The 14782-nt window shown below is 38.0% G+C and overlaps 1 protein-coding gene across 1 annotated transcript in view; it reads right to left on the bottom strand.

Moving 5' to 3' along the window:
* Positions 1-14782, bottom strand: part of LOC5577471 (ATP-binding cassette sub-family C member Sur) — a 227405-nt gene that overhangs the window by 121340 nt on the left and 91283 nt on the right. The window contains exons 8-10 of the mRNA XM_021845711.1: positions 13741-14274; positions 2571-2676; positions 662-923 (exon numbers count right to left, since the gene is read on the bottom strand). Coding sequence (XP_021701403.1) covers positions 662-923; positions 2571-2676; positions 13741-14274 — 902 coding nt within the window. The remainder of the gene's footprint in view (positions 1-661; positions 924-2570; positions 2677-13740; positions 14275-14782) is intronic.

Here is a 14782-nt window from a genome sequence, read left to right as displayed (position 1 = left end):
ACCTCGTAGAAGATTACAAACCGTCAATGGCATTTCCCATATACTAACCCACATTGCACATTCAAGGGTCTGATTGTGCTCCTAACCAGCTTCTCACCAGCTTGAAATTATATGTTCCTGGAGCATAAATGATTTCAATGAATGATAACCGTATTACGCAGTAGTTTGAATACGATCACTAAATCAGAATACAAAAAAAAAATCTGATTGCAATAAAAACTTTGCCATTGTTTTCAAATTCATGCAACCTCTAATCAACACTACAAACCACAGCGATCAAGTATCTAAAATCATCGCACCCTGGAAAATATAATTCCCCCAGGGATAAATTGGCAAAACATGAAATTGCAATCAAAACAATGTTATATGGAGAATGTCAGTTCTCCAAGTAATATCGAAATAATTTCAACACCAAGTGATTAATGATCAATATCAACACAGATTAATGAATGAATGAATGAAATGATGAATGAAAAAAGATGAGTTTTTGAGATATGTACAAAAACACAAAAAAAAGTTCTAACAAATAATATAAGTTTTGCAATAAAAACGATGTTTCCGTCAAAGGAGTCAACACCTTCAATAGTTTGAGAACCGCTGAGCGCGCGGTGCAAAAGCGCCCATCCATCCCAGTTCCGTTTCGATAGTTGTGCTTACTTACCATAATGACCACGCAGGCCGGCGAGTAGAGTGCCCTGGCAATCACGATCCGCTGGCGTTGACCTCCGGACAGCTTAATTCCCCGTTCGCCAATCTCGCTCATATCGCCATCCGGCATCAGTTCGATATCGGGCTTGAGTGCGCAGGCTTTCAGCACCCGGTTGTAGCGTTTTGGCCGAAAAGGCTCACCAAACAGGATGTTTTCTCGCACGTTGGCATTCAGAAGCCAGGGCCGTTGGGGGACGTAGGCAATTGTTGAATATCTGCAAATAATGATGCACACTAGATTTTCTCCCCGGATGCACAGTAAAAAAATGATTAATTTCGGCCGACGTTATTTTTTGGCTATGAATTATATAACTCTCATTTTTATCATTGGTGCTTTGCTATTGCATGATATATTTTGATAATTTTAAAACAATTTGTTTATCAAAATAATCATACTTGTCCGAATTGTATAGCTACAATAGGTCCAACTCGAAAATATTATCCCTAGTAAATGATTAATCCTTCTTTTAATGAGCATTTTTACGAAATCATATACATGTATCCTGTGTAATCCTGTGCAGAAGTTGCAGGAGCTAGAGATCACATAATCTTGAGTACAGTTATCATAGAATCTTCTGTTAGGTGCTCAGCAGCAAGTATCCTTGTTTTTTATTTCTTCAAAAAAGCTATGTTAAAATTTGTTCGATTTTATGAAAAAGAGTTTATTTGGTGAACTTTAAGAATTGGCCCCCATCAAAACCGTTTCTGTTCTGATATTTGGCAAGCACTTCAAAAAAAAAATTGGGCAGGCCTTTGTACACCATATGTGTGACGAATTTACAGCATGTAAATGCAGCTAAAATTACGTGATATTACAATTTATTTTTTGCTGTGCAGTAGGTATACGGAGAAGAACACACAACGAAAAACAAACGTCCAAGCAGGGCCATAAATTAGATGGGGCTTCTTGTTCGTACCGTGCGGAACTGATGGGACATTCCCAAACCGGTCGTAATCAATGACATAATGGGCTAGTGGTGTGATAGGATCTTGCGAAGATTGTCAAACGAGAGCAGCCCCGGTGGAATTTCCACCGTTGATTGAAGCAATTTATCAACGATTGGGGATGAGCTCCGTGCGATGACATTATTTAGTTTCGAAGCAAAGTGATCAAACGGTGATTGATGGTTTTAAGTTGTAATTATGTATGTATGAATAGTATGGTATAATTCCTACATATTATCTTTAAATATGAGTTTATATGCTTAGTAGAGCTAAAAAAGTAATCACAAATTTTATGTTTCACCTTAGTTTTGCAAAAACAAAACTGCTATTTAAGGGTATATAAGAATTACCCAATTTTGCTAAAATTTGTGATCTAAATGTTTTGTGAATGTTTATGCGAAGGGCTTGTTCTCAAAACGCTTAAATTGGAAACTTTGGACACCCACTCATCCCCTCGTGACAGTTTTTGTAGTGATACTCTACAAATGTTGTATGAGCCGTATCAATTGATTATTCTGTATCCTTTAAGGTGAAACTGTTTGGAATCAACTTCTAAGAGTACACTACAACTTCAAAGGTACAAATCTCACGAAGAAAGGATCCAACAACAGTGCACTTTTTATTTTTTGTGCACTGACAGAAAGCTTAAAATCAGAAGATCAGAATCGTTTTCCAAGGGGCTCAAGTCGGCCATTGTGCCGGCCATCTTTGTATTCCGAGATGTTTCACCTTAATCAAATTGAGATATCAAGTATTTTGTATCCTTTAATACATCCCTCTCAAGGCACAAATCCTGTTAAAAAATTAAGATGAGAAAATATGCTAAGCGTCAGGTTCTGATATTCTGAGATGAAGCAGCAAAAGCGTTGCAAAGCACACTAGCTTAGAACGATGAAAGATGTACATTGTATACTCACTGACTCCAAATTACTTCTCCGGACAGATGATTTATTTCCCTCAATAAAGCTGCCAGTAATGATGATTTACCACTGCCACTGCGGCCTACCACAACGGTGAGTTTTCCTAAGGGAGGCCAAAACGTGTCATGTGAATGTCCGTGGTGGATGTTTGTTTAAGAGCAATTATATGTATTTTAATGAAATAAAAATGAAGAAAAAGAATATTTTGTTTCCGTATTTCTGTTATTCGCAAACCATGACACAATGGGTGAAATCCGAACCGTAATAGAGCTGATGTAGAAGCCGCTGAGTTAAAATTTTGCAATGATTTATTTTCGATACAAAAATGCTCGTTTAATCAATGGGTGCAGCTTTCAACCTGTGCAATCCTCAGGATATAGTACATTTCTCATATTTTCCCCTAAAGTTGTGCCTTTTCCAGCTTGTGTTTGTATGTTTAAAATCATGCAAGATTACTGTTTTGTGTTATAAAAACTGGTAAACAACTGTAGAATTATTCATCTTCAGACGGATTTATCTATTCAACACAATTATAGGTACACTGTAACCTCAATTGACGTACTAGATCGGAAGTTCGTATATGTAATTGGTTCGTCAATTGAATCAGTTTGAAAAACGAGGAAGTTTAAGCCGTAAAATGAGATCTTGCCTTATGGAGTTGTAATAAATTAATCGTAAAAGTTTAAAGAACTTCGCTTCCTGAGAAAAAAAAAATTATGCTCAATAATATGACATTGAGTTTTTATGGATCTTAGTTAGCCAAAATGTTTGCAAATCTTCCAATAATTCCTTGATATTTGGGACTCTACCTGAGCAAATCGAGATCTACTCAATATAACTAAGCATCAGAACAGCTCTAAACACCAATTGTTTCATTGAGTACAACAGAAATTCTAGTTCATCCAAAAACTTCCTGGAATATGTACCTGTAGTGTACTGGCTTGTTTAGCGATCCTTCAATGTTCTTTTTATTTGGCACAGGTCCTTAATCATCCATAGAATAAAACTGAGTATTTTTATAAGTTGTACCGATGTACCCGGTCCTCCAAGGACTTCATCGAATATAGGCCTTAGGATCTACAAGCGTGATCAATATTTATAGTTTTTGAATATGGCACAGTTTCATCACCATTATTTTAATCATCGGAACACTATATTGGTTTGTACGGAAGCTTTTGGTCCTCCAAGGACTCCATTGAATATAGGCCTTGGTATCTACAACCGTTGTTGGTAAATGGCTGGGCATGGCGTACCATTGGTACCTCGCGTACCTGGAGGAATAAAAAAGACCCCTCGGTGCGGTCCTTTTCCTACTGCCCAGCAAATCCTATCCCTACCTCCTCGTGGTACTGGCCGGGGTACGAGTAATCTTAGGGAAGATCGAGTAACCAATCCCGGTGGGAAATCTGGTCGTATGCTGACAGGGAAGAAGGGGTTTGCTTTTGCATCTGCAAACCTGGAGCGTCTGTACTCCATATTAGAAGCGGCTCACAACAGCGTCTGTTCCCCATGTCAGGGGCAGCTGATCATCGTCCGAGTACCACAGAAAGACTCTAAGCTAAACTGCGCACTATGGTCCTCCGAACATTTATTTTATTTATTTTATTTGTCACTGTCTCGAATTATTGTAATCCCACAGACTGTTGCTTAATCTAAATCCTTAATCCTATTCTTAAAAACATACTTAGACACATTAAAATCGAACAAAGCACTAACACTATTAAACAGACGAAGGCACTCGGACAGCGGGTTGTTGAATCCATAAGACGTTCTATGCCGCCTGATGAGTAGCAAGTCCCGTTCTCGCAAATGGCGATTGGGCGCGTAGAATGGAACATTGTCGAGAAGCGATGAACAATCTAAATTCCCCTTTAAAAGGTCGAATACGAAAAGTCGCTGTAAATTGTTGCATCTGGAAGCAAGTGTCTCGATATCTATCAGTCTACAGCGGGCTGGTTATTCTGGCAGTTGACGAAGAGCATATCGAATAAAACTGCGCTGGACTCTCTCCAACCGGACGATTTGTGTCGTGACCACACACAAACTGCGTATTCTAAAATACTACGAACTAATGAGCAGTAGAGCGACGCTTAGGGGGAATAGTCCTCCGGAAATCTAGGTGGTTGGTGTCAGGCCCTGCAAGCCAGTCTTAAAAAAAATCAAGCAACGGATAATCAACGAGAGAATACGAACCAGGACAATCGGCGAAGACCACAGCGACGTAAAGGGACTAGCGATTGGAAGCTTGATACACACTTAATTGTGGAATTTCGTCTCGGTAAAACTTAATGACGAAATCAGTCGGTGAAACATATTTTTACTGAAATCTTGTTTGATTTTGACAGATGAACGATATTGACAGATTCAAATTGACGAAAATCGGTTATTTAGGTGAATAACTGAGGTTCGGTCAGCCATTCCATGAAAAACCGATCTAGTGGGTCTCCGAATTCCGTGAAAATTTGCTATGATGTTCCTTATCCGAAATAAAGATACACGTATTTTTCGGTTTTTTTATTAGGGTGACCATTTCCGAAATAGGGTGACCAGAAAAATCGCGATTTTGCAAAATTTTTATTTATAAAAAAATTATAACTTTTGAACCGTTCGACCGATTTTCAATCTTTTTGGACGAAATGAAGGCTAAAGATTTTGACTTTTCAGGAACAATATAAAATTTCATAAAAATTGTATTTTTTACATGAAAAAACTCAATAGTTTCCGTTTTTTCGTGTTTTGAAGGCCTCGGGACCAAATGGGCTATCGCTGTTCTCATTTTTTCTTGAAAGTTCAGAAAATTTTACGTATACTGTCAAATTTTCAGCGATGTATGTTTTTTAGTTTTTGAAATATATTTTTTTGAAGATAAAAAATCAGTCATTTTTCATCGGTTTCACTGTAGGTCTCAGCGCATTAGACTTGTAATGTTTAAAAATATTTAAACTTTTGAACAGCTTAACCGAATTCCAATCTTTTTGTATGGAATGAAAGCTTAAAATTTCAACTATTCAGACAAAATTGAAAAATCTGTTAAAAATATGTTTAAACGTGAAAAAATTTAAAAATTTCTAGCTTTTTTAGAAGTTTTCATATATTTTGATGTAAATTTTTTTTTTCAAAGTTTCCTTTTTTTCTATTTTTTTTCTGAAAAGTTGAGACCTCAAGCTTTCATTCCATAAAAAAAGATTGGAAATCGGTTGAGCTGTTCAAAAGTTATGATTTTTTTAAACATTACAAATCTAATGCGCTGAGATCTACAGTGTGTGCCGATGAAAAATGACTGATTTTTTATTTTCAAAAAAATATATCTCAAAAACTAAAAAACATACATCGCTGAAAATTTGACAGTTTTCGTAAAATTTTCTGAACTTTTAAGAAAAAATGAGAGCAGCAATAGCCCCTTTGGTCCCGAGGCCTTCAAAACACGAAAAAACGGAAACTATTGAGTTTTTTTTTATTGAAAAAACACAATTTTTGTGAAATTTTATATTTTTCCCGAAAAGTCAATATTTTTAGCCTTCATTTTGTCCAAAAAGATTGAAAATCGGTCAAACGGTTCAAAAGTAAATTTTTTTTTCAAAAATAAAAATTTTGCAAAATCGCGATTTTTCTGGTCACCCTATTTTAGAAATTGTCCCCTAATCAAAAAATCCAAAAATACGTGTATCCTTATTTCGGATAAGGAACAAAATAGCAAATTTGCACGGAATTCGGAGACCCACTAGAACGGTTTTTCATGGAATGGCTGCGGTAATCTATTTTGCCATAACCATCGGCAAACAAACATTTTCACGGCAAACCGCATCTGTCAAGATGGAAAACTCAGAACTGCGAAAGCCCACATGTGCTTGAAATGTTTATGACGTGAAAAAGACCATTTTAGGAGACGCCTGCATGTCAGTATTTATGTAATTCACTAAAAATTGTAATTATGTCGTAAAAATGATTCCATAACTGATCTCTTAAGTCTAGTCAGCAATTATTGACGTTAGTTTTATTATATTTGCAGGAAATTGTTCTTATCGGCATTGAGGTACGGCGGAAATTGCAGTGAGCAGAATCCACTTCACTCGGAAAAGGACTATTCCGGATAGAGAAAAGTGTTCACAATAATGTACTCCATGTATTTATTACTCCTATACAATATCTTTACAATAGATAATACATTTGTTTACCGTAAATTCGGGTGAAATTGATCAATAGGGTGAAATTGATCACCGTGTCACTCGATTTTATTTTTTCCTAATGGAGCATAAATATCAATATAACCTGCAATGAATGAACGTTGTTTGTCGTAAGCATTGTCAAATTGTGTGTTGTGAAGTTTTTTGCGTTAAAGAATGTGTATTTCTATGAAAATTATGCAAAATTCCAAAATCATGTATGGTGCAGTATTGACAAACATCAATAAACTTCTAGTTCTAGACAAGGATTTGAACATGGTATAATCCTAAAAGTTTGTGAGGATACTTACGATATATCCTCAAACCAGATTTCATAATCAAAATTCGTATCAATTCCGCTCATTTAGTTGAAATAATTGAATTTCTGTTAGATATCATGAAATTCCTTAGGAAATTGCTTACATATAGGCGTTTTCTGCGTTATTCTTAAAATTTAACTATTGATTAATTCTATAAATGTTGTATTGTTAAGAATTTGGCCAGCATATTCAGATTCAGGGAGCTCAAATTCATTATGTAGAGTTGTTTTGAAAACTAACAATAATCGTATTGATAAGTGATCAATTTCACCCCGAAATGACAACACCCGATTTTTTATTATAGAGATATTTTTTAGCACTAGAATTATTTTTGTTAGAAAATTTCGGTATTTGAGCCAATGAGGCTCACCTTCGTACTTGTTTTTCTGCATTCAGTTATTTGGCATTGCCAACATTATAGAAATCAGACAAGAAAAACCGTGAAAAATGATCAATTTCACCCGAAATTACGGTACTTATTAAAATTTATAATGTGTATTTATTCTTCTTATTCATAAAAAAACAATAATCCTTCACCGAATTTCGGTAATGGTGTGCCGAGATTTTCAACAATGGATTACCGATCTCTTCGTCACATTTTGACAGTTGGGTTGATTTTACATTTTACAGCATGTGATCGGGTGCTGGCCGATCAATGAGAGAATATGCAAGTTGAGGTTCAAAGGCCGGTTCTTCAACTTCAGCATAATAAACGTGCATAGCGCTAACTCTGGAAGCACTGATGATGGTAAAGACGCTTTTACGCACAGTTCGAACGCGAGCTGCCCAAGCCATGACGTCAAAATTATCATAGGAGATCTGAAGTGCTCAGGTTGGCCAGGAGGAGAAGTTCAAACCGACTATTGAAAAGTTCAGCGCCCACCGGCTGACGAACGGAAACGGCTTACGACTAATTGATTTCGTCGCCTCCAAGAATATGACCATTCGTAGTAGGGGAACTGGGTTTAAAATGCGCCGTTGGGGTAAAACGCGCCACCCTTGTTTTGAACGAACGACATACTTTGGGACGCTGTTTTTCACCCGAGATAATAGAAAATTTATTAAAATGCTTCTCTACATATATATTTTTAAGTGTTTTCCTGGCAAGAATCGTGAAAAACTCGAAAAAAAGTTTTTCGCAGTTTTCGTTGTAATTTTGTGTTATTTTCTAGGTCATTTTCCAGGTCGATAAACAACAAAACTTTTGAAACTATCACCGAGAATCGACTTGTGCACTCCCATAGTTTGTATTCCATGCGAAAAAAATGTTGAATTTATCCTTAAAAAGCGTATTGAAGGACTTAAACTTTAATCAACTCGTGGCTCAAAACGGCCACACCTATTTCATAACACCAAAACAGCCGTTTGAATTCAAATTCCAGCAAACGTAATGCCAAGCTGTAGTTACGTGCCAATTTGAACCTTACAAATGCACATTTTTCGAATCAGCATGTATACTAAAATCGAACAATAACATGTGATCAAACGCCCTTATGTATGCAACCTATTTGCAAGCATGATTGCGCATGCGTGCACGCGAACGACTAACGCCGAGATCAGGTGGCGCGTTTTACCCCGCAAAAAATAAAGATGCAGATAAGCAAGCATTTTAGAAAAATTGATTTATTAACTCCAGTAAAAATAAAATGGATCGCTGTTTCTACTATTTGATAGAAAACATGTTTGTCTATGAGATAGAATAAAAAGAGGCTTATAATAATGTTCTTCATAGCTAAAAACGCTTCCTTAGAGGGCGCGTTTTACCTCCAGTTACCCTACTAACTTCCAGCACTGCCTTCCATACAGATACATCTGGAGATCATCACAGCAGACAGAATCAAAAATCGACCACGTTCTGATTGATGGACGGTACTTCTCCAACATTATCGACGTCAGGGCTTATCGTGGCGCTAACATAGACTCTGACCAGTATCTGGGGATGTTTAAACTGGGCCCAAAACTCTCCGTCGTTAACAACGTACGGTACCGACGGCCGCCCCGGTATGACCTAGAGCGGCTCAATTAACCGGATGTCGCAGCTGCATACGCACAGCACCTCGATGCTGCATTATCGGATGAAGCTGGAAGAAGCCCCTCTTGAGGACTGCTGGGGAACAGTGAAGGTAGCCATCAACAATGCAACTGAGAACAACGTACCTGAGTGGGACGGAATCGACGGAACGATTGGTTAGTAGAAGCATTAACCTAAGAATGCTAATGTCGCTACTGTTTGTGTTACCAACATCTAGTTTGCCACGCACTGACAGCTTGAGTACCGGTCCTCAAAGTGTCAAATAAATTTTGAAATCATTCACTACAACATGGCATCGAACAAACAATGAGTAGATACATTTAAAGGTGATAATAAACTAATTCAGTTTTGTGAGAACAGCGCCATTAGCGTTCTACTATTTCTATTGATTGGTTCGACGAGGAATGTTGGCAGGTTCTGGAGGAGGAAAATGCAGCGCGGGCGGTCATGCTGCAGCAAAGGACCCAGCAGAACGTGGAACGTTATAGTCGGAAACGGCAACAGCAGACCCGTTTCTTTCGGGGAAAAAACGCCGCCTGGAGGAGACGGAGTGCAAGGAGATGGAACAGCTGTGCCGGTCTCGAGAAACACGTAAGTTCTATCAGAAGCTCAACGCATCCCGCAACGGCTTCGCGCCACGAGCTAAGATGTGCAGGGATAAGGATGAGAGCATTTTGACGGACGAGCGTATGGTGATCGAAAGGTGGAAGCAGCACTTCGACAAGTACCTGAATGGCGCTGAGAGCACAGGCAATGAAGGACGGGACAACGGAGGAAACGCCATCGTCAGCACTCCGGAGGATGGGAACCAACCAGCCCTCACTTTGAGGGAGGTTATGGATGTCATTCATTAGCTCAAGAACAATAAAGCTGCTGGTAAGGATGGTATCGGAGCTGAACTCATAAAGATGGGCCTGGATTTTTCTGCATCGGCTGATAGGCACAATCTGGAAAACGGAACAGCTACCGGAGGTATGGAAGCAAGGGGGAGTATGCCCCATCTACAAGAAAGGCGACAAGTTAGATTGTGAGAACTTTCGAGCGATCACCATTCTAAATGCGGCCTACAAAGTATTATCCCAGATCATCTTCCGTCATCTGTCACCTGAAATAAACGAGCTCGTGGGAAATTATCAAGCTGGCTTAGCTGACGGACGAACGACAATGGACCAGATTTTTACTGTTCGGCAAATCCTCCAAAAATGTCGTGAATATCAGGTCCCAACGCATCACATTTTCATCGATTTCAAGGCAGCATACGAAGGTATCGACAGCATAGAGCTATGGAAATCATGGACGAGAACAGCTCTCCCGGGAAGTTCACGAGACTGATAAGAGCAACGATGGAAAGTGTGCAAAATTGTGAGAAGGTTTCGGGCGAACATTCCAGTTCGTTTGGGTCCCGCCGGGGACTACGAAAAGGTGATGGACTTTCGTGCCTATTGTTCAATATTGCGCTAGAAGGTGTTATGCGGAGAGCCGGGCTCAACAGCCGGGGTACGACTTTTACGAGATCCAGTCAATTTGTTTGCTTCGTGGATGATATGGATATTGTCGGCCAAACATTTGAAAAGGTGACAGACCTGTACACCCGCCTGAAACAAACTGGATCTCTAATGCTGAGCTCCATCGTCGGTGCATCCGATACAAACTGAAATTCGACAACGAAAGTGGGGGTGAGTCGGCCACACTCTACTTCGGGCGGAAACGAAATCTGCAAACAAGCGCTGGATTGGAATCCAGCAGAACATCGCTGCCGAGGCAGACCCAGAGGTTCATGGCGGCGCAGCCTTAACAAAGAAATAATAGAAGTCGACGTTAATTTGACCTGATCGGTGTAAATTGTATTGAGTTGCGTCGATGTTCAGGACTTCCAAGGATTCCACGGAATAAAGGTCTTAGGATAAGCGTAAGCAGTTGTGTATTGATGATATTTATTAATGGTATAAATCTTATCTCTCTATATAAGTAAATGGATCAATATATTTATCTGCACTGTATTCTTGGTTCTTCAAGGACTCCATGTAATACATGGCTTAGGCTCTACAAGCGTAATCAGTGCTCTAGCAATAGTTTTTAGTTGTGGTATTTAATCTTAACCCTTCAAAAAAGTTATGTAAATTGAATTTACGTAAAAAATTTCTTCGTTTTAAGTAAGGTTTCAGTGTAATGCAAGTCGGGAATAGCACCCGTTGAACTGCGCAATAGTATGAATCTACTGGAATTGTATTATTAATCAAACAATCAGGTAATTTGCTGGTTGATCTTGTAGATCTTAAAGGCCTACCCTTCGAGATGTTTTTGATGACTTAAAACTATTTCTGTGATTTTCAATACTCACGGTTGAATCCTTCAAACATTTCTGAACGTGTACCAAATTTAAAACTCTTCAATATGTAACAAACTATGCTCATAGATTTGAAGATCTATATTTCAAAAAAATGTTGCATTACCCAGATTGTGGAATCATTCAAAAATTACATTCATCGTTCGGTGAAGGGGGGAGGGGGTCTATGTAAATGTGACAGTACATGTATTATGCATTGGAAAAAGCGTGACAGAGAGGGAGGGGAGTCTAGAAATCCCGAAGAACGATGGACATCGTATTTAAATCATCCCTATCCACAATTTATTTTAATAAGTGCATTGCAATTTAGATTTCATGAAACTTACTCTTTTGAAATACCAAGAGCATTTACTACATTAATAATCGTCCACTATGTTACTTATTACATATGTAGATTCACAACATTCATATATTGTAACACAATAATACAACCATAAAATCAGAGCAACATATTGCTCTGCACTTAATTGAACATACAAAAAAAATCAAAAGTTCATAAATCACGCTTGAAGATTTGGAAACTGTATTCCAGAGGTTTCTGGAGTTCAAGGCAGGTTTGAACAAAAATATGAATGATTATTTCAAGATTAAAGATTAAACACGTTTAAACCATAAAGATGAAGTTGAACATACTTCACATTATTTCAGCGAATCTTACCATTCTAATATATAATGTTCCAATCAATCGTTCTAAATTCGTAAATTGAGAACTTACAATTCATGTAAAAAAAGACTTCGTAAACTGAGGTTTTCGTGTACAGTAATGCTGGGCCAAAAGGGTAACTTTGGGCCACTATATATTTTTTTCAGCAATCTAATATAATAGAATAATGGAAACACTATCACAAGCTTCAAGAAAACGTTATAAATATCTACTAGGTTGTCATAGATTAACTTTTAAACGTTCATATTAGCCATGAGCTGCATTGAAAAAAGCGTTCAAAGCCACCCCCTAGGCCCAATGTCACATTCTACCCTATATCTGCTATTTTATTGTTTTATTTTTATAAAACCATAGAAAGTTCAGCAAAAACCGGATTTATCTGTTCATCAATAACGTATTTTACCTAATTATATTGGTGTCGTGCACTACTTAGACAATGAAGTGGTGCATTTTGTAATATTTAACCTTTTTTTTCAGCATTTGTATGCTTATTTCGTTGCATGTTCAATTATCGTAGAATCCTTCAACTGCAAACGAGATTATTCGTTTAACAAAATTGAACTTTCATTATATATCTGTTGCACAGTTTTAAATCTAGTAAGTGGTCCTGTTCAACGTTTTTCATCCGTACACGTTGATTCGTGTAGATTTTTTGGGAGGCGAAAATTATATTATTATAACTTAGCGTTCAATGTTCAAGAGACCATCGACTTATAGCATTATCGAGTTTTAGAATATATCGACCGATAAAAATCTTAATATAGAAGGAACAAACTTTACCTTTGTTCGAAATTTCTCTGAAAACTTCTGTAAGCTATCAACAATATTTTGGAAAGTATTATCCTTTTAAGATCACTCCTAAACTAATCACTTCAACTATCTATATAAATAAAAATGGAATGATGTTTGTATGTCACGAAATGGCTCACAAACGGGCTAACGGATTTTGAAAATTCTTCCATAGTTATGTTCCTGAAGTGTTCCGACGTGTTTGTGTATATAAAAAGCAAAGGATATTTAACGGGAAAGTTGAAAAAAACAGGATTGAACGGAACTTCCAGTTTGCACGGGGCTTTCCATGGCGTTTTTCAACAGCCTACTTGATGGCAAGACGAAGTTTGCCGGGACCACTAGTGATAAATAAAAAAGATAATAATAAAGTTTTCTCATTTTTTTCCAACGGATAAATCAATTTGCAGCTGTACGGCATTTGAACAAACCTGCTTCTCAGTAAAGTGCTCAATGAGCACTTACACAGTTATTAAAACAGAGAGTTTTCTTTTCCAAAGTTGCCATTTTCGTATTCGTATATCGTGTGACAGGTACGATAATAATCTATGCCTAGGTAAGTTAAGGAAATTTCCATTACGGAAAGATCCTGGACTAGCTGGGAATCGAACCAGGAAACATTCAACATGGCTTTGCTTTGTAGCCACGGACTCTAACCACTTGGCTAAGGAAGACCCTGTACACATATAGGGGAAAATGTTAAAAATGAACCGCTTTCTGAGGTCTGCACAGGGTAAAATCAGCACCAATCGATTTATTGAAAACATTATCATCATAAATTTACTATTTCAAGATTTTAATTCAGCTTTAAAAAAATCTGATTTCACCCATTGTGGCATCGGAGATACGTACCTTTGGGAATACTAAGCTGGTTAACTACAAGGACACTTCCAGAGTTCTGGGAATTTTCACTTCGGTCATTATTGCAACCCCACTGGAAGTGGCCATCACGCACGATAACAACCGGAGCACAATTATTGGGTTCCTCTGCACCGTCGTCGTTTTTCGGAACCGGCTCGTATCTCTCATCATCATTCCTTGTCAACTCGGCATGATGCGATTTTCGTCGTAAGCGTTTTTCCCTCAATCGTGGACAGGTAAACAATTGGCTTTTATTCGTTCGGGGAACCTTCGTTTGTGAATTCATTCTGCGGTTCATTTCAGAGCTATCATCAGTGTCATCGATAATCGTCTGTGAATTTTCACTTCGCCTTGCAGAAGGGACACCGGTGTATCTGAATGCCGTTTTACCTGTTGACACTGTGCCATCCATGCCGGGGAAAGTTTCAGTTCCCCGTAATTGCTCATCTGGCTCAATCTCACTTTCCCATTCCGATGATTCCGAACACTCGTTGTCAGCTTTTGGAGTTTCTGACTGGATGGTTGCTAGTTGGTGGAGAACGAGATACAGTATAGAAACGTGGTTGATTATAAATTATGGATTTAAATCTTCAGAACGTTTGTGGAATTTTGTAACATGTTCAGGACATTTTCAATACCACCAAGTGCGAATATATTGATCAGTAGCTTATATAAATCAATAGTTACGTTATCAAAATAAATAGAACTTATTTCTCTTCTATTGATCCCATTACGATCCTTGTTGGGACTCGTGCCTTCGATTTTTCGTTAGACCCATTAGTGTAAGCTAGTACTGGTAATCCTTCTTGGACACCGTCCTGGGAAAGCCCTTTTAGAAAGGCTCTTCTTTCGTTTGTTTACTAAACATGGTTACAACCATAAACAAAGACGTTTCTCCGGAATGCGGGCTTTCTTCCAAGGGTGAAATGGTTTATGTTGGTAATTGCATCGAAATGAACGAACAATCAGTTCGATACTCTAGACAAATTTTTCAAACACCAAATCGAAGCAGCCTCTAGCCCAGGCTTTTCAA

Source organism: Aedes aegypti, chromosome 2 (assembly GCF_002204515.2).
Source record: "Aedes aegypti strain LVP_AGWG chromosome 2, AaegL5.0 Primary Assembly, whole genome shotgun sequence".
Classification (NCBI taxonomy): domain Eukaryota; kingdom Metazoa; phylum Arthropoda; class Insecta; order Diptera; family Culicidae; genus Aedes; species Aedes aegypti.
The sequence above is the reverse complement of the archived record's forward strand: the minus strand, read 5'-3'. Positions and strand labels throughout refer to the sequence as shown.